The sequence below is a fragment of the Cardiocondyla obscurior genome, linkage group LG27 (genome assembly GCF_019399895.1).
Source record: "Cardiocondyla obscurior isolate alpha-2009 linkage group LG27, Cobs3.1, whole genome shotgun sequence".
In the NCBI taxonomy this organism is placed as follows: Eukaryota; Metazoa; Arthropoda; class Insecta; order Hymenoptera; family Formicidae; genus Cardiocondyla; species Cardiocondyla obscurior.
The window spans coordinates 1,480,170-1,500,358 of NC_091890.1; the positions used below are offsets into that span (position 1 = coordinate 1,480,170).

A 20,189-nucleotide genomic window follows, 5' to 3' on the forward strand; every position below is an offset into this window, starting at 1 on the left:
TTTAACGCGATCGTTCGATTTATTTCTGGCGGGGCTACAGACCGCCGAGAGCAAGAATCTTTTCCTGTTATTTTTCTCTCTTTTCTTCTTTTTCTTTTTTCATTTTTTGTTTTTTATTCAAATCTCGAGGTTGCCGCGCGACGATTCGACGAAACGGCCACCTTATTTGAGGAACATCGACCGACACGAATTTTTCTGTCACGCTCAATCGCCAATTCTCTACGTGACTTCGTGGAGGAGCGTTATTACAGTTTCACGACACGTTACATGCGATTCATATTTCTAGACTAAGTCGGAAACAAATAACTTTGGGCACACGATTTCCGACTGACAGAGAAGAAGATTTGCAAAAGGAACTAGGGGAGAAAAAAGAGAGAAAAAAAAAAGAAAAGAGAGAAAAAATAAAAGCGGAGAAGAAAGAAATTGAACTGCCGCGGAAAAAGATGATTCCGTAAAATACTACGCTCGAAAAATCGCGGTTCATGCTGCACTTTCGGGACGCCGCAAAAAGGATGCGGAATCGGAAATTGCATTCGCTTTTTCTCCATTTTCTACGAAATAATTTAGCTCCTCCAGTTTCGCAGGTCTGACTTTCGCCGCTCGGCCAGTATCGATCATTTTTCTTTCAATTCGTTCTCGATCGCGGATCGCTTTACTGAATGCCAAAGTGCAAGATATTCGTTTTCTCATTAAAACCCGATTAAAGAGCCGAAGTCTGTCGGTTGATGAAGCGCGGCCGCGCACGTGGAAATCTCCCTACGTACCTTCTAAAAACCATCTCTCGTGCGAAGGGCCGGCGGGTCCCTGCTCGATCGGTGACTGATGATCTCTCTCATTCTGCCGCCCGTCGATTCTCACCCTGTTCCGTCCTCCTGAAAGATCACAGAGCGATCACCGTTTGCTGCTTACGCGCGAGCCACGTGGCCGCCGGTCATTAAATTATCGGGAGGCGCGATTACTCGCGGGGAGGTCACGGGGTGGGCGAGCGGGAGAAAGGAAAAGAGCGGCGATTTTTTCCTTCGAGTAAAACATCGGGGTTTAAACGGTGCCACTTGGCTAATGGCGCATCGAAGGCGCAAAGAAAGCGGACCGATCATTTCTACACACACGTGAGATTAACTACGTCCTATCACGCCACGGGTTACTGAACACCCTTACACACGCCACTTAACACTTAACGATGCCCGGCGATTTTTTTTTTTTCTTCTTTTTTTTTCCTCTTTTCCATCGCAAATGTTATTTCGGCCCGGCGTGGCCTCTTTCCGTCCACTTCTTTCACGCACCCTTTTTCGCAACGCACCTTAGGCTCAAGTCGCGTACAGATTAGCGGAGATTCGAAGCCCGTCCCGACGAACTCGGGAATCCTTGATCGAAATAACCGGTTGAACGCGTCCTAAATCACTCGACCGTTTTGCGGCGTTAATGAAACGGGTCCTTCAATTTGTTCGGTATACGCGACGGGGAAATCGTACACGCGCGTGTCGCGCCGGCGAATCGGAGTAGCTGAATGTGAAAGAATAATGAGAACCAGCGAGGGAACGCCGCGCGCCGGTATTTGTTTGCAACGCAAACGCGTTTAATCGCCGAACGTCGCTTTCGTTAAAGGGAACGTATCGGGAGGGAAACTTTCGACACGCGGAGAGAATCGCGGTCGAAGAAAATCCCATTCGATTCCCTGACTCGCTCAACACGCATTCCGCTCGCCGCGGGGAATCTAATTGGATTCTTTCGCGTTTGATCGTCCGTCGGAGTTTCGGCGCTCGCCTTCGCGCCCGCGTTAAAACTCGTGCCTTTTCTCGCGCGAGGAACCATCCCTCGCATATTTTAAAATCAAAAATACATTCTTCCGCCTGTTTATCCGCACATTGAACGCTCCTCCGTGACGGGGAAAAATTGAAAAAAAATATAGGCCCATCGTGCGACACGCTCCGTTTCCTTCGGAGAACAAAAAAATATATCCCGCTCGAGTATCATTTGGGGAAGATAAACGAGATTCCGCGTGACGATTCGAGGCCTCGTTCCCTGGACCTGTAATTTTTCTTCGAGAAACGAGACGGCGCGGGTCGGGAGGGCCGCCCCGGGGTGTCACCGAGTAGTAGAGCGGACGAATATAGTCAGACGCGGCGAAATCTCGCGAGCGGGCGTATTCGGGCCGCCACGTCGAACGACGGTGTCGCGACGCCGTCGGCATAACCATTTACATAACCGACATTCAACTGGTTCTTGAACTTCGCTCTTCGATTCCGTTCTCGCCGTGGCGATCCTCCTACGCTATATCGATCCACGGCCACCACGCTGAAAGGAGGGGACTTGCCGGCGCGTGCAAGACGGCGAGGCCGGAAAGAGGCGGCGGGGTAGGCGACGTAAAGTATTTTATCGTACACGTCGGGTGCGTTCGCTATTTTTATTTATTAATTTTCTTTTGGTCTTTTTTATTTCGTCCTTTCATCGTACTCCCATTCGCGGCGAATAAAGCAGACGGTCGTAAGCGAGAAAACGGTAGTTCGGGTGTACCGGCGTTAAAAAACCACGTCTTTCATTCGTTATTCTTTATTTCTTTTTCTTTTTTTTTTTTATCTCTGAACATCGAAAAATGTTTTACTGCTGATTTCTCGACTTGTTCGATTTTTAAGGATTTTTTTCTAAATTAATTAATTATGATTTCTGTTCGTTTATGTTATTTTTATGAGTATATATAAGGAGAACCAACTTTGTGTGCAGATAAGATTTAAAAAACGCGAGCGAGTTGAAAAAAGTAATTATATCTTTCGCGAGAACATCGCGGGGGGAATTTCAACCCGCTGCGAGAAGAGTTTTCTACCCTTCTCGCGACGTCGGGGAACATTTTTCACCTTATCGGTCTTACCGTCTTATCCATTAGCGTTTATTAATGTCCACTTTTACGCACGCGAGAATGAACCGTGTACCACTAACGATCCGTGTGAATAATTGACGCACGATGGTTCTCGCCGTGAAGCAGAACCCGTTCGAAGCGGCGACCAATTTCTTCGCGAACTCGCCGAATCAGTCCAGCTTCCTCGAAGTAACACTTTGATACCCTTTTTTATCACAGACGTGACCGGTGACACGGGGGCGGTATCGCGGGGGGAGTGATATTTTCTATCGCGCCGAACGCGAGTCGAAGTCGTCGAAATCGAGGTACGAGCACTGACGAAAAACTTGATCGCCGTCGAAGACGAGTTTCTTGAAGCGAGACGGTACATTAGAGATAACGAAGATGCTCCTCGCGAGGAACTTACGGGGGGAATCGTCGATGAGACCACTAATACCGCGCACGAGCGAGGCACCCCGGAAAGGGGAGTCGCGCACGCCGAATCGAGTACGACGGGGACTCCACCGGGGAACCGCGTTATCCCGCGAGGAAGAGGCGCCGGCGACGTCCGAAACGCGCAAGGAGCTTTCGAGCGACACCTGTGCCGTCTCGAAGTCGAGTTAGGGAGGAAAAGCGAGCCGGTGGCGCGTGGGAAAAAGCGATGTGCACACGATGCCGGTGATGTATCGGACGGAAAAAGATAGGAAGAGAGAGAAGGAGAGAGAGAAATGAGAAGGGTGACGGGGACGAGGCGGAATGAAGGAGAGACAGAGATAGAGAAAGAGAGAGAGAGAATGGAGCCACCACGAAAATCGTGTGATGGCGTGCCAGCCGATGGTCCCGGACCAGCCCGATCGATATACCCTTTTTTCGAGAGTGCCTTCTCGCTTCCTCCAACTGTCTATCTCTCTCTGTCCCTCTCTCGATCGCTCTCTATCTCTCTCGCATCCATTCTACTTGATCTCTCGCTCACGCTCGCGAACTTTGCCTCACCCTCGGGAAAGAGAGAGAGAGAAAGAGAAAGTCCGACGACCTGTCTGTCTGCCCGCCCGTCGGTCTAACCGCTTATTTTATTTTATTTCTTTTCTACCCGCTTCTTCTCCAGGAAGGCGATTTTTGGTATCTCGAAGGATAAACGCGGAGACACAAGACGCGAATAAATCGCGACGCGTTAAAAACGTCCCTCTCTCGCGAACGCGTAAACGTACCTGACGAGAGAGCGAGAGCACGAGAAAGGGAGACGCGAGAGAGCGGCGTGTCCCGGTACAGGCGGCTCTCCTCTCCCTCTCGCCTCGCACTCGGGCCCGCTCTCCTCTCCGGCTATTTTTCTCCTCGCTCCTTCTCCCGCAGCGGCGAAAGGAGGCAGGAGGAATCTTCCGGTTGCAGCTTTCTCACCTCACCGTATAACGCCACGCGGGAATCAATACGCGCGCCTGCCTCGAGCCTTTTTCCCTCTCTCTCTCTCTCTTTCTCTCCCTCGCCGCGCACTCTCGTCCGCTCGCACTCTCGCCTCCTGTCGCTCGCACACCGACCGCCCTCCGCTCTATTCTACCATCTCGCTCCCTCGTTCACTCGCGCGTCCCTCTCGCGCGCTCTTTCTCCGTCACCCACCCTCCGGCTGGGGCCACCCTCGCTGTCCGACCGCCCTTCGCTCCGCGACCCCCCTCGCCGCTCCTCTCCTCCTCGCGCGCGAGCGCACCCTTCGGGCTCGTACACGCCACTCCACCGTACGTAGTTGAAGAGCAGTGCCCCTTCACTTCCCCGTTATCTCCGCGCTCGGACGGTGCACCTTGTACGTCCGTCCTTGTCCTTTCGCTTTCTCCTTCTCGCCTCGAGCGGGGCCGTTCCTCCTCGCAGAGGGTCGGCGAACGAAACAGCACCTCGACGACGATGACGACGGCGACGACGACGATGACGACGACGGTGACAGCGTCGCCGACGACGGCAGTGGCGTCGACACGAGGACCGCGATTACGAGGCACGCTCGAACACGCACGCACGCACGGCGTCGACGCGGACGAGGGTGAGAGTGCGTGGGCGCGTGGGGCGCTTCGCGCGGGAATTACGGGCCACCCCTGCGTCGAGGGAGCCGAGAACTACCGGGTCCGCGGGGTGCAACGCGTCCCGCCGCGTAACCACGACTATACGCTCGGCCGGCGTCGCGCGGACATGTTGAGGGTCGCGAATACGCACGCAAGCGCGCAGGCGAGCGGACGCACGAGCGAGGGTGGCGACGGGCGCGACGACGAAGACCACGGCGGCGGTGGCGACCGCCGCCGTCGTCGTCGTCGTCGTCATCGTCGCGCGCAGTAGTGTATATAGACGACAGAGCCGGCGGACACGCCGGTCCTTCTTCCCTTCGCCGGCCGGACCTTCGATCGCAAATTGTGCCAAAAACCCTATCGATCTCGCCGAGCAGGCCATCCCCTATATCTTTAGGTCCCCCCACATGTCCCGAGGAGTCTATTCCGCGGATCGGGCTCGAATGAATGTTCCCAGATTTCGACGATATCACGGCAGGGCTCTCGGTTATCTCCGCGTATCTAAACTATCCCACGAGAGAGGAGAAAGAGAGAGAGAATTGTGAGGAACAGCTTGGCAGCTACGGCTGCATAAGTGAACTTCAACCCCCTTTTTATATTCCACGTCGCGCTCGGCTAACTGGAACGGAGGGATAAAAATTCGGTAACGATGTTATTCTCGGTGCGGCACGACTCGAAGTCACCTCGCGCAGGAGACATTAGAAGCGCAGCGTCAATTATTGCATACTGATTACCGGGGACGTCTTAAGAGGTTGCTCGCCACTGAGGCGGAATGCTTAAAGAAACTTTAAGGGCTGCCGAACAGAGTCCCGGGCCCGGCGGTGCTTCAAGTTTTCGCTGCAGCCGCCGAGGCTGCCGCTTAAAATTCAAACTTCCGTTCAAGTTACACGCGCGGGATGTAAAATATTATGCTTCTGAAAATCACGTATCCCGGCGGAGAGAGGACAAATGCGACACGGGCGGAAAACGGCGCCCGGTTTTTGTAATTCACGTCGATGAAAGATTTTTCAAGTAGCTTCCCTTGTATTTATTTCCTAAAACAAAACCGCGCCGGAACACTCGTCGCGTTTAGTTTCGCGAAATACTTTGTTACTTCATTTCGTGTCCGATATATCGTGCGCGCAAAGTTACTTTGAAAATTATTTTAAAATCACAGACGAAGCGCGTGTGCTTTACGAATTTCGTCCGAGCTCCGGCGGCGGCAGAGAGCGAAACGAGGCCTCGTTTCGGCACGATGCGCGCGGGGATCTTTCAAAGAAATCGATGGACACCTACGTTTTAGAGAGTGTATCAGTTTCAGGGCAAAACATTACGAAACTTGAGCGCGAGGCGGAGGGTAGACATGCTAATCGAGGCGGCGGGGAGTTTACCGTTCGCGCAAAACGGTACCGAATGTCGTGAACACGACTGCGTTCGCTGTGATGGTTTTTCCGGCGATCAATTTGACCGAGGAGACTTTCTTTCGGCGGATCGCGAGCCGTATCTCAGCTCGACGATAGCTATAATTAATGACGATTAATGAGTCACTTGCTTAGACTCGAAGCGTCCCGTTAAAAACCATTTAAATTTAAACACCGTCCGGCCAGCGATCGAAATAATTTTAATGACATTCTCGAGCACACGGCGGATAATTGTACGGTCAATAACTAGTCGAAGAGGACGGTAATGATAATTTTGAGCGAACGATCGGCTTAACTCGCGGGATTAACAGAGCCGTTTATTTAAATGCGCGTGTCTATAAAATTCCCTCTCTTGGCTCATTACCCCACGAATCATTTATCACCGATCACAGTACCCGGCGTGGCTAAACAATTTTTTCGTCGCGAGGAATTGAATTTCAATCTTTCAGCCTTACGGCGCGCAATCGTGCCATCATTTCGGCTTGCAAAAGAAAATAATTTCGACGCGCGGAGAGCCTCGCGCGATTCGGTGAATCCGCCAATCGTTTATTCACCGTCCATTTGCGCGCTTCTCGATGTTACATGGAAAAGATATCTCATTTAATTCGCGTTTTCCCGTTGAAGGAGTTGAGTGACTTCCTCCTAAAGCGAGCGGCGACTCGAGGGGATCCAGACTTAAGTCGGCGGTTTGATCCACCCTCGTACGCCCCCCGTCTGGGCTCTCTTGTCGCCGTCGACCGGCCTAAACGTCCTACTTCCGGTTCGGCTATTCCGGGAGGTAGAAGGAGGGGGAGGGGAATCGATTGGGTCGACTGCCTCGTGTCAAAAACACTCGGCACGAAAGACGTCATGTCGATTCCTTGGCGAGAAAGCGGCGGCGCGGCCGCCAAGCTCATAAATTTTCACGACGACGCCGCGGTCGGCCTGGCCGCGGATTAAATTCTCGCGACGATGGATCGTAAACCCATCGAACAACTCCGGTAACGCATCCATCATGCGGCGAAAACGACGCGGGACGTTATAGATCGCGAGTTTTAATCCAGTAATGGACCGCTAATTGGATAATTATCGAGTGGCGCGCGGTATATTGTTATAAAATGTTATTATGCACGCGCCGTATGCGCGGTGCATGCGCCTGTTTGCCGATGCGAAATACTGATTTGCTCGATGTGTGATTGTGCGACAGTGTGGTGCGAGAAGATATTGATCTCGTCGCTTTCTTCAAGAGTTAAAAGTATGGTATTACTTTCATTTTATCTCAATCTGTCGATCCGATATATGATACAATTTATTATCGTCGATCTGTCGGTATTAAATGCAATCTTCGCGTCTTTTCCGTTTTTATTAACTTGCGTTTATGATTTCAGCCGTCGACGATGAAACTCGAGGGAGAAGTAACTGTCAGAAAATAATTGTTTAAATCGATTATCCATGAAGCACAGAACACCGATAATTAGCAAAGGGAAATAACCGTGCGGGCTCATCTCCGACGTGCAGCGCGCTACGAAAATGATTAAATGAACGGTGGATGACGATCGTATAACTATTTTTTCCCGTCCGCTGCAAAAACCGTCAAAGATTACAGCGATCGGCACGCAAATCGTTCATTTGCATAACAATTAACGCACGCGATAACGCGTCGGGATTTCTGTAAATCATCCCGCGAAGGAGCCGCCGCGCTAAATCATCTCGCAATCAATCAGAGACTTTTCATTCCACGCGAGTAACTTTTGTATTACTCCGTTTTGTCCTTTCCTTTTTTTTTTTCTTCTTTTTCGAGAAAGTCCCATCATCCTGATTGAAATCACGACAGCGTTCTCTCAGAAATACGGATTTTTAAACGCGCCGGACGCCCCGCGGGGGGCGGAAGATGAGCTCGCGGGTCGGCCAGTGGAACAAGTACGTCACTGGTCGGCCGCGATCGTACACGTCGAACCGGGTGTGCGGCCCACGTACAAACGCCGCGCCGACCACGTTGCACCCTCCCCCCCCTCGCCACCCTCCCCCGTTCGCCATCGGCACGTACTACGGGGATACTACGTTCTGTGATGCGGTGCAATTAAGCCCGGAAACCCGCCCCCTCGGCGCCGCCACCCCACCATCGTCGTCCAGCCGACGCAGACGTTGGACCCGGAGCGCAAGTCTATGTCTTCTTTTATCCCCTCGCCCACCGCCCACCCACCAACCCCACGCTTCCGCGGCCGTTTATCCATTCGTTCATTCATCAGAAAGAACACATACCTTGACCGGCTCAGGCATCGGTCGGCCGGAATCGGAAATCCGGAAGTGGTCCCTCGCCGTAAGCCGAAAAAAGAGGGCTGCAAACACCTTGTCGTGCGCGCGGGGTGACTTGAAACTCGTGGAACCATTCTCGCGACGATGCGGCAGTAGTTCGTTAATCCCACGGGTAAATCCTCCTGCGAAAATCTGACTGGCGAGTGCTCCTAATTCTAATCGAATCTGAAAGCATACGTCGATTATATTCAGATTATTGCTAACGTAAATATTACTAGACCAAGTTTAAGGGCGGATCTTAGGGCTTGTAAAAGATCTTTAAAGAATTTAAAATACCGTCAAAGTGCGGAGGAAACGAAGAAGCTCGAAGAAGCGCAGGCAACAGTACTCTTTCTAATGACTTCCAATTAATATCTCACGGAGCGGTTTTTTGGTACGCCTGGCGCCATCTATGCGCCTGCGCGCCAGGCTTGCCAACAACCAGCTCTTCCAAGTTTGACGGTTTTGCCTCCGTTCGTCCGACGCACGTGTGGGTTCGCGTGTCACAGATCGTCCGCTTCTTGGCGCACAATTAGGTACGCATAATTATCCGCGGATCGTTTCGCGCGTGCTTGAAAGTACCGCCGGACAAGCCGCGCGAAAGGCAAGCGATCTCGCGCTACGCTCGGCGACCGTAGAATCTCGTTTGCTCGCCGAGGTAAGTTTACGAGTGGCACCGTTCAACGATCACGCATCTCCCCGTCTCTGTTCTCCATTTCTGCTTCGCCTCGTTCCGCAACGTGGCCTTAATCGCCTCGGCGGGACGCCGCCGAGCCCGGTTTTCGTTCCCGCGAAGGTTTCCCTCGGGCGAATAACGCACGTGTTCGCCGCGAATTTGCTTCTAACCTCGCCTTACGTAACGTGCAAACGCCGCGGCCCCTCTCGCCAGGCATCCCGCCTGTCCCCGCGAAAGGCGTCCTAACCGCCGGTGACGTTTCCAGGTGAGAGGCAATGCCGTCCGACGCGAAGAAGAAGCAGCAGCAGAAGAAGAAGGAGGCCGCGAAGGCGAGGCAGTCCGGGAAGAAGCCGCAGAGCAATAATCAAACCAAGGCGGCCGAGGACGGCAAGGAGCAAAGCCCGGCGTCGGGAGATCTTCAGAACGGCACCAACGGCACGGCTATTAGCGCCGAGGGTGAGAAAACGAGCATATTAATTGCTGAAACAATTCTCGTCTCGTTCAATTCGGATGCATTTTTGCCAGGCACTATTAATTATTTAAACCGACGCGTTATTATTAATGTTTCAAACAAAGTTTAATAATTAAAGAATTTAATACATGGCTAAATGTTTCCGAAGAATTATAGGCTTGAGAATTTTCTTTTTATTTTATTTCGAGTTTTAACGTCTTATGTTTCTTTTAATGTTAATTGTGAAATAGTATTGTTTATGATAAATTGCACAAAGTTATAGTTTTCATTATCTAACACTTGGTATTATTTTTGCAGAGGCATTATGTCTGAAACTGGAGGAGGATGCCAGATTAAATGCAGATGCACGCTCGTGCACTGGTTCCCTGGCTTCGCATCCGCGCAGCCGGGACATAAAGATATCTAACTTTTCTATTACTTTCCATGGCTGTGAACTGCTGCAAGACACCATGTTGGAGTTGAATTGCAGTAGACGTTACGGATTATTAGGTCTAAATGGCTCTGGAAAGTCTACGTTGTTGGCGGTTTTAGGAAACCGCGAAGTTCCTATTCCGGAGCAGATAGATATTTTTCATTTGACTAGAGAAATGCCCGCAAGCAATAAAACAGCTCTGGAATGCGTGATGGAGGTCGATGAGGATCGAATACGATTAGAAAAACTCGCTGAAGAGTTAATAGATTGCGACGAAGAGGATGCTCAGGTTTGATTAATGTTCTTATCAAAAAAATCTTGGTTAAACAGAATTATTTTTATTAATATACTTGATTATTTCACAGGAACAACTTATGGATGTGTACGAAAGATTAGACGACATGGCCGCCGACACAGCAGAAGCTCGAGCTGCTCATATTTTACATGGTTTGGGTTTTACTGCAAAAATGCAAAAAACTCCTACCAAAGATTTTTCCGGAGGATGGCGAATGCGTATAGCTCTCGCTAGGTATGTATAATGTTAAGTATATAAGTAAAAGAACGCTAGAAAGAAATCATGTGTATAAAATTTGTTGTTTTTTTTTTTATTGCAGAGCATTGTATGTAAAACCGCATTTATTATTACTTGACGAACCAACTAATCATCTTGATCTTGATGCATGTGTGTGGTTGGAAGAAGAACTCAAAACTTATAAACGGATTCTTGTTATAATCTCTCACTCTCAAGATTTTCTTAATGGTATTTGCACCAATATCATTCACGTTAATAAAAAACAATTGAAATATTACACCGGTAATTACGAAGCGTTTGTGAAAACAAGGTGAGTTGTAAAAAATATACTTTAATAAATTATTTCTTATTACGCTACATCTCTTTTTCTTATTTTAGAATGGAATTACTTGAAAATCAAGCTAAGCAATATAATTGGGAACAAGATCAGATCGCACACATGAAAAATTATATCGCACGATTTGGTCATGGCTCTGCAAAATTGGCTAGACAGGCTCAATCAAAGGAGAAAACTTTAGCGAAAATGGTGGCGCAAGGATTGACCGAAAAAGTTGTTAACGATAAAGTACTGAACTTTTATTTTCCTTCGTGCGGAACGATTCCGCCGCCGGTCATCATGGTTCAGAACGTCAGCTTTCGTTACAACGAGGACGCGCCTTGGATTTACAAGAATCTGGAATTCGGAATTGATCTGGATACTAGAATTGCATTAGTTGGACCAAACGGAGCGGGAAAGAGTACCCTGCTGAAATTATTATATGGTGATGTACGTTACGAGTATATATTTATTAATAAATGTAGCATTTGACATTTTAATAAGATAATTTCACGTTACAGTTAGTACCGACAAGCGGAATGATTCGCAAAAATAGTCATCTCCGAATTGGTAGATATCACCAGCACTTGCACGAGTTGTTAGACTTGGATATTTCACCTCTGGATTACATGATGAAGGCTTTCCCCGAGGTAAAAGAGCGTGAAGAAATGAGAAAGATCATTGGTCGCTACGGTTTAACTGGACGTCAGCAGGTATGTACATTAAAAAAAGCAGATATAGCATTTGCTGCAACGAGCGGCGACGGCGGCTGGCGTACGTGACTTTCCCGACTCTCGGCGGCCGAGTACGGGGAGGGAGGGTAGTAGACCGCGTTCTCGCTCAGTTCTCTGTGACCGGTGCTCCGTAACACATCTACGCGCGCGCTTCGTGTGAGATTCGACGCACATCACGCCAAGATCACGTACGCTAGCCGCCGTCGTAGCACATGAATGCCATTTCTGACTGTGAGTGTACTTGTAAAATAATTAAATTTAAGTATTTGTTTTATTTATTAAATTAGTACTTGTAAAATAATTAAATTTAAAATAATTAAATTAAATTTAAAATAATTAAATTTAAGAGCAATAATAAAACAAAAAATAAATAAGAGTAATAAATAATGGAGCATATTGTATTATGTTAATACAGATTTGTCCTATTCGTCAATTATCCGATGGCCAACGTTGTCGAGTTGTGTTTGCTTGGCTAGCTTGGCAAGTGCCTCATTTGTTATTACTCGACGAACCTACTAATCATTTGGACATGGAAACAATCGACGCACTCGCCGATGCCATAAATGACTTCGACGGTGGCATGGTTCTCGTATCGCACGATTTCAGATTGATTAATCAGGTACATGCGTCTTTAAATATATCTGTCTCGAGAAATCTATAAGCTCTGTGAACACAATATTTCCGATGCTAAGGTCGCCGAAGAAATCTGGGTGTGTGAAAACGGAGCGGTCACAAAGTGGAGTGGCAATATTTTGGATTACAAGGAACATCTCAAGGACAAGGTTCTGTCGGACAACCAAAAAAGGCAGAAGGACTTGGCAAACCGAGGAAAATAATGGAGACAGCACTGCTTCTCTCTTTTTAACGTATTAAGCCTCCACATTTATAGGAATTTTTTTCTTTTTTTTTTTAAATTGTAATGTGCTGATTGACACTGTAAACGCTGTTCTGTAGCGCGTATCAGTGAGTGATCAAATTAGTTAATTTATTGTATTATGTAGGCCGAAATTGATTCTTTATTCAACAACCGCAGGTTGTTGTAGCACATTACTCAATCACTATAGAAATTTAGAAATTTGTAAATCCGTGCATGTTACAAGGAGATTAAATTTCCGTATTCATTAACGAGTTACTTATAATTATAGGTATTGTGTAAAAAAAAAAGAGGATGAAAGAACGAGTAATTTCTCTTTGACGATCAACTTTATTATAAATCCTTACTACTAATCTATAAAACAATTTGATTACGTTCAGGAATATAAAATATTATAACGTGTACAAACATACGCAGGTACGATTGATTATATGGTCCCAAAATACATTTTTATCTGTGTACGTATATAAATAATTATGATAATATAACATGGAAGACGTCATTTTCGTATCTCTGTATTACAAACTCTCGAAATATCTTAACAAATTTTCACTACGTTTTACGTAGTGAATTAAAACGATTATTAAGATATATCACGATATCATTGACGTGTGCTGTGTATATATATATTTGTATGCATTCTCTTTATCGTAAGAGTAATTGACATAAAGCACTAATGAGTTTTTTTTTCCACAGCAGTAATCTCGAACTTTAGTTCATTTTGCGCGCCTCGGAGATCAACGACGACCTATTTTCGAGTGTTTGTCGCCCGACACATAACATATTCAACGTGTACGATATATATATATATATATATACAAAATTTAGCAACCGTATTGCGCACGACTTTCATTGCTGCCGTAATAATATTATAATGAGAACAAAGTCGTGAGATTCTAGAGATAATTCAACGATTGTTACAAATACTGTGTTACAAGAAAGATTCAACTTCGTCACGAGATCAATCGCTGTGTACTCAAACCGGCGTGGACGCTGGAATGGAACAAGCCACTTCCTGAGCTAACGCCGCATTCCTCAGCACCAACAGATGCGTGTCCATGTCATTCAGGGCTTGATCGATGAACGCCAGTTTTCTGGCCTGGCTCTTAGGCACGCCGTGCTTGGTGACCAGCGCCAAGTGAGTGACAGCCAACACCAAGGCTGCTACCCTGGCCTCCAAAAGCCTGGCGTCCAACGGCGGATACAGACTTCGAACGACGTCATCCACGCGAGGCGGTATACGTCGGGCAACCTGTGATCAACGATAAAGTTTATTAAAAATAGAAGCATGGAGTAGTAATGCATCGGTAATGGCACTTACATCAACTATTTCCAGTGGGACAGTATTACTATTGACAGTGCCAGCAATGGTGGTAAGACTAGCTGCAAGAGAGTGACAAGATCTGAGCACTGCTATGCAAGGTGGTGCCAGACCAGTAGCATCATCTACCCATCTACAATTAAAAAAATATTTATATATATATTTTGACATTCCTGCTTACAATTTCCTTTACCTTTCAGCACCCGCCAGCCACTCTTCGCTTTCCCATACATCCAATCCTAAGCCAGTGATGTTCTCTCCCTCGAGCAGATCCGAGCTCAGCTCTGCGGAATCTTTTTGGTTCTGGAAACAAGGTCAGTGTATTCCTCGCTCCGGTCTCTCATCAAGTCAGACTCACATAGTAGCAGCGTTGTCTGCGACAGATGACCAGGAGGACCAAGAGAGCGCCGAGGAAGACCGCGGCGAGCGCGCCCAGAGCAACAGCCACCACCATCTCCATACCATTGCTCGTTGTCGGTGGTCCAGCGTTGCTCATGGAGATTGGCGAGCTCATAATCATACGGGGACGACTCGAAGAACCGATCTGACAAGTGAGAACACCGAGTCTCCGGATTACGAGCGTCGATGGCCAGGCAGAAGATTTACATTGGCGCTCCAAGCGAATGAAACGAATGTCAACAATCGCGTTAGCGTCGCAATCCGCTCTCCCGGTGATGGGCGACGACGGTGGGAGGCAGCGACTGTCACGGATCTTAAGCCTCATTCATAGTGTGAGATCAGTGATTCTTGTGCGAGGAATAACTTGAACCAAACTCGATTTAACTATCTGTGCAGCAGCCGTCGTGACATTAAAAAAGAAAAAAAAGTTAGTTCAATTTGTTTCTCATTAAAAAAAATTAATATATGAAAAAGAGCGTATAAAGAAATTCTTTAATTAAATTAATAACTAAATAAAATAAAATATTTAATTTTAATAGTATATTAAATGAGTTAAAGAAATTTTAAATATAAATAATTAATAATAAATCTTAATTCTATCTCTAATTAAAATTGTGTAGAATAACGAATATTCGATTTCCATCTAAAATCGCATTTTACGTCGTCATTCGTGCACGTACATATGTAACACACATACGTACGATCTCGAAAAAAAAAAAAAAAAAAAAGGGAGCGCGTCTCGTCTCCGCGATTCATTCAGCGATAACCGCGCGTCGGCTAAGCTACGCTTTCCGTACGATATATAGAGCGTGGTAAGCCTGGACCCGGAGATGAATTAATTTGGCGGGTCCCCGCAGTCAGATGTTTCCCGTTGTCGCGCGACAGCTGGCCGCGCTGTCAGCATCCATTTCTGCCGGCGGTTGCGTACGCTCGCATTCCAGTTTGCTGGCACGTCATCCGAGCGCTTATCTCCTAGATTCCGACACCCATCGACCCAACTGTCCTGACGTGCGGCCCATCGGCTCGCTCTCTCACGCGTATCGCCGCTCGGTTCTCACGTTCGTTACTCCGCGGCGACGTAACCCTATCGCGTTCCATCGTCTCGTCTATCCGGGGAACGGAGTGCCCGCGGGACCGAGCCCCAGCCCCTCGAAGGGAACGTCGTGGCGGCCTATTCCACGTGGATGACCACGATGCGACTCTGCGACGTCGAAGGAACGAGGACACGGGCTTGAGTGTCATTCCGGCCTAGCTGGACGTGGAATCTGGTTTAAGCGGTGGTGGAGAAACCGTTGCGACGACCGCGAGGGACTTCCGACAGTGCTAGTTCGCGAGCAACATCGGTCTACATGGTAAGGATGAACAGAAAAACCAACAGTGCGACGGCCAGGTTGAAACAGGATTATCTGCGCCTGAAAAGGGACCCGGTGCCATACGTTCTCGCGGAGCCAGTGCCTTCGAATATCCTGGAATGGCAAGTCCGAGCCATGGAAATAAATCAGTGATTTAGTTTTATGTTGTTTTAACGTGAATTTTATTCATTTTAGGCATTATGTGGTCATAGGGCCGGAAAAGACGCCGTACGAAGGTGGCTTCTATCACGGGAAGCTTATATTTCCAGGAGAGTTTCCATTCCAACCTCCTAGCATTTACATGACCACTCCCAACGGCAGATTTAAAGTTAACACAAGATTGTGCCTGTCCATCTCTGATTTCCATCCAGATACGTGGAACCCAGCGTGGAGTGTGTCTACCATTCTCACTGGCTTGCTCAGCTTTATGGTAAGTCTAGAAACATTGCAACAGAGTTGATTTAAGAAAAGAGATTTAAACTAAAGCCTTGAACTCTTTTTAGATTGAGAAAAGTCCCACACTAGGCAGCATTAATACGACAGACTATGAAAAGAGACAGCTGGCTGCGCAGAGCTTGGAATATAACCTAAAGGACAAAATGTTCTGTGAGCTTTTTCCAGAAACTGTCGAGGTAACGAAACCTGTGCTAGAATAATAATACTAGCGCGTTAATTTTGAACCGGAATTATTTAATTTAATAAAAATAATAGAGAAAATTTAGAATTTATTTAAAGAATGTATATGCAAAGGTGATTCTAGGTTGGAAAGTTCTGAACTCTCTGACCTCAATTTTTTATGCTCCTTGTATTACTTACGTAAGCAGTTAAGTTTTATTGTTATTAAAACATTGTAGACGATTAAAGAAGAGCTGGAACGTCGGAAAGAACTCGAGAAGCAGGCGAGGCATCAATCAACTGCGTCGGAGGTCTCCTCGTTGATACGGGACCAGTTACAGAGAGAGCAGAGTCCGTTGCATAGCGCCCTGGCCAATCTTGTTGTTATCATCAGCTTCGCGGCGTTCGCGTATACAGTAAATTACGTGCTAAAGACCATAGCCATGGAATAAGTTGGACTCGAACTGTGTGTTTCAAGTTAAAAATAAGCACGATTGAAAGAAAAGGATAGTCGTGACGACGAGGATATCCCGAAAAAAAAAAAGAGAGATTGCGATGAATAAGAAGAGAAACACTTGTTAATCGCCTGTCGATCTTTAAAATTCGTGCAGATAAGCACCATTGGGTTTTACACGGCTCGGAACCTTTGCCAGTAACCTGTGGATAGTTTCATAGATTTTTATATCGAGGGTTGACTGTAAGATACACAAAATGTACTATATTCGCAAACTCTACGCGCTTTAGCCGTTAAGAGAGTGATTCGCAGTCTTTTAATTCGCATGAAACACGTGCGCGAAATGATGAATATAATCGCAGTGGCTTCCCTGTTTTTCCTATATCAGATTCGTTCTTCTTTAAAGAACTTACAATCGAGGGAAACCGAGATTCTTTGCGGTGCTGACACAAATCCTTCCTTTCGTTCAAGTTTTTTCTACGCTTTTTACGATTGATTATTCAGATATATCCAGAAGAAAAATAATATATACATTACGACACATTTGTTTAGCTTACATGAAATCTCTTGGATAGAAATGCACAAGTTTATTGCACCCGTAACGTGCCAATAAAACCAAAATTGAAACGCAAGTTCGGAATATTCGATTACGCTTCGCAGCTTGACTCATTTCCGTTTATGAAGTGAGTCCATTTTGTAAATATAATGTAAGGACGGAAGCTTATAGAGAGATATCATGCCTCTATGCCATTAACACAAAAAGAAAACGATGCTATATATTTATTACGTCATCAGTGATTATCTCGACTTCCTTTTGAACATTTGTTAGCTAATACGTTTCTCGTTTATTCCAGTTAAAAAGGCTCGTATATTATTTCCTCGCGATTTTTTTCCGTTTGAATGAGGCATTTCTTCCTTAAGTGACATAAAAAAAGACGTTAATTATTCGAGGAAATCTGCGCTCTTCCATGACGATGTAATGTAAAAATGAAAGTAATAATTTAAAAATTAAAAAAAAAAAGAAAAAAAATGAAAAAGAAAAAAAGAAACTAAATTGTAATTGGAACATATTGAAAGTAGAATAAGTATGCATGATACTTTTTTTTTTTGCGACATGTCGATCGTCTCCGTTAAAAATTTTTGTGACGAGTTAGAACGTTGTATGATACTTTTTATCAGACTTTACCTCACTACTGTGTCTTTATCGACTTAATTTCTACACGGGCCACTGTTTCTCTATTTTACTACGTATTCTTTCAAAAGTGATAAGGCAACTTTACGATAATGCTTATACATATTCTATTTTGCCATGTATGTATGAACATATAGGCGTACCGTAATTATCAAATAATTATGGCGAAACAATGTAAATACCTACATGTTATTATTACTACTGTAAACGTGTGGAATATATAGTTTACTTACATTAAAAATATCGCGTGTACAAGATTGTATTACCGAGCCGAGCAATCTCGTGCGGTGCTCGTTAGAAAAATTAAGTGTATTACAACAATCGACTGAATTACTAGAAAATGCGAATTCGAAATCAAGTCGGCGGACGCAGCTCGCCGTTCAAAGAGGCTCCTGTTACAAAAGAATTTCGCGAGTGAGAGGAAGCTCGACTTATCGCCGGCGCGATACACGTACAGGAAGACAGCGGGCATTCTCTCGCGGTCGGCGCGCGATTTACCATTCCGGTAAACTGTTAGGATCCGAGCGCTGAATGCACCGTTGTCCGGGTGCGCTCGGGAGGAAGGATGCGTCCTGTGAACCGAGCGCCTTCTCGTCGAACGACGTGTTTATGCCCCCTTACGCGGGGGCCGCGGATAAATCCGGGGCTTTCACAGCGCTCCTCTCTCGCGCTGGCGACTGTTTATTAACTCTTTCAGAGTCCCCGCCCTCCGGCTGCGTGCGTTAACATTTTCGTGTTAGTCTCCGTTTACTCCGTTTAACTTGCAACACCCATTTCCTTACGTGGAAACGTCTCCGTCCGACGAATTTACGTTTTACGTCGAACTTCGTTAGTTAACTTTGCAATTCTCCGCGGCTTTGGATCACCCGCTTTAAATTGGCCGTGACGTAACAGAGCCGGGAAATTATTTTTTTTTTTTTTAAAGAGATATATAATATTTATTACATGCATAAACTGAGAATGTAATCGCTTTTTTTTCTCTTTTATTTTTATATATATTGTGTATATGTATTTTAAATCGCAAGGTATAATTTTATTTTTATTTCTACAGCTTTATAGCTTGCGAATTATGTCATCTTTTTTTTTTATTAATGTTATTAGTTAATATTATTATTAATTCTTGTATATTTTAGCTCGACGTTCGTTCGGCTTTTATCTTTGCCGACTGGTCTTTCTTCCCGCGACAGTAAAGCGACCGGCACATGTCGCGGGCGAGATGTTATCCCGCGTCCCACCGTCGCGGCATGTCCGGGCGATCCGTTTTAATCCAAGAAAACATCCCGCAAAAGAAGCAAACAGCAATTTATTCGACCGCGTAATAACAAGGAAGTCGCAGCCGTTTTCTCGCCGCATATGTAGCCTCCACCCTCCGCAAGCATCCCTCCGCGTCCCGCCCCCTTTGACGTGTAAATCACTGCGAGGCGCCAGGACACTCTCGGTCTCGCTTCGAGTCCTGCGTAAATAAGATGCACGTGTCCGCGGACAGGACGCGTAGACCGAGATACGCGCTCATTAATGAGATCTCGCTCTTGGAGGTCGTTTTCCACCGCCGGGAAAACGAACGGCCGAAGTTATTGAACTGATATAAGGCCGACAGATGCGATGGTTATCGCTTCTTTTTTTTTTTTCCTCTCCGTGTAAATTTATGTATCTTAAAATAGCACGCCCCCGAAGCGGTTTTCCATAAAGCCCATGCGAGGAAAAAAAATTAATTAGGAAAAACGAGTTAATAGAACGCCGAACGTTTACGTTCCGCGATAAACTTCTTGGGCGAAGACTGCCGTTTCGCGAAGCCGGTTCGCAGCCGTTGAGAGTTAGAGTCCATCATTAAAGAGTATTTACAGAATTTGTGAATACGGAATTTGCCAAGGCTATTATGTCGGTAATCCGGTTTCCAATTCGGTTCGCGGCTAAAACTTTTAACGCCGTCCTGATACCGGAAACGGTCGAGATGAGGGCTCTCCCGCGAGGGTGATTTAGGGTGTCGTCAATCGAGCCGGAATGGTTCGTGGAATCATTTTACGCCCTCGGTCCCCAGTGGGAGGGACAGGACGCGATCGCAACGAAAAAGGGAGAGAAGGGAAAAAAGAAAGAAAAAAAAAATAAAGAAAAAGGAGAAAAAGAAAATGGAGAAAGGGAACCGGAGCGCGACCATCGAAAACCGTCCCCGGGATAATTAACTGTGGGGACGACCTCATTACGTGGCTTAATGAGCTGCCAGCGGCCGCGTCGCGACGTTGATACTTTTCGAGTTTCCGGGAGAGCCATGCGGAACGGTAAAAATTGTTACC

The 20,189-nt window shown here is 46.6% G+C and overlaps 4 protein-coding genes across 7 annotated transcripts in view; 2 read left to right on the forward strand and 2 right to left on the reverse strand.

Annotated features, from left to right (window-relative positions):
• Positions 1-4,853, reverse strand: part of Rhogap100f (Rho GTPase activating protein at 100F) — a 64,991-nt gene extending 60,138 nt beyond the window's left edge. The window contains exons 1-2 of one of the 3 annotated variants that reach the window (XM_070673165.1): positions 4,565-4,853; positions 765-872 (exon numbers count right to left, since the gene is read on the reverse strand). The gene's annotated coding sequence lies outside the window, so the exon portion shown is untranslated. The other 2 variants (XM_070673166.1, XM_070673164.1) reach the window with 2 other exon arrangements.
• A 4,130-nt stretch (positions 4,854-8,983) lies between these two features.
• On the forward strand, positions 8,984-13,075 carry LOC139112128 (ATP-binding cassette sub-family F member 2). Of its 2 annotated transcripts, none has more exons than XM_070672941.1 (9): positions 8,984-9,085; positions 9,491-9,681; positions 9,995-10,398; positions 10,475-10,638; positions 10,724-10,951; positions 11,020-11,407; positions 11,479-11,670; positions 12,107-12,310; positions 12,384-13,075. In XM_070672941.1, exons 2-9 carry the CDS (start codon positions 9,501-9,503, stop codon positions 12,525-12,527), a joined length of 1,905 nt encoding a protein of 634 aa, XP_070529042.1. In that variant the 5' UTR covers positions 8,984-9,085; positions 9,491-9,500; the 3' UTR covers positions 12,528-13,075. The 2 variants fall into 2 exon arrangements, with proteins under 2 accessions (XP_070529042.1, XP_070529043.1); XM_070672942.1 differs by having other exon boundaries at positions 9,076-9,207.
• Positions 12,876-14,599, reverse strand: Tmem98 (transmembrane protein 98). Its single transcript, XM_070672943.1, has 4 exons — positions 14,245-14,599; positions 14,080-14,189; positions 13,887-14,019; positions 12,876-13,817 (listed from the first exon to the last, which is right to left on the reverse strand). The coding sequence occupies exons 1-4, from the start codon at positions 14,404-14,406 to the stop codon at positions 13,542-13,544; spliced, it is 681 nt and encodes a 226-aa protein (XP_070529044.1). The 5' UTR covers positions 14,407-14,599; the 3' UTR covers positions 12,876-13,541.
• Positions 14,600-14,843: 244 nt separating this feature from the next.
• LOC139112130 (ubiquitin-conjugating enzyme E2 J2) lies at positions 14,844-18,139 on the forward strand. The gene is made up of 4 exons (XM_070672945.1): positions 14,844-15,759; positions 15,833-16,067; positions 16,141-16,269; positions 16,492-18,139. Exons 1-4 carry the CDS (start codon positions 15,635-15,637, stop codon positions 16,702-16,704), a joined length of 702 nt encoding a protein of 233 aa, XP_070529046.1. The 5' UTR covers positions 14,844-15,634; the 3' UTR covers positions 16,705-18,139.
• The last annotated feature ends 2,050 nt before the right edge of the window (positions 18,140-20,189 follow it).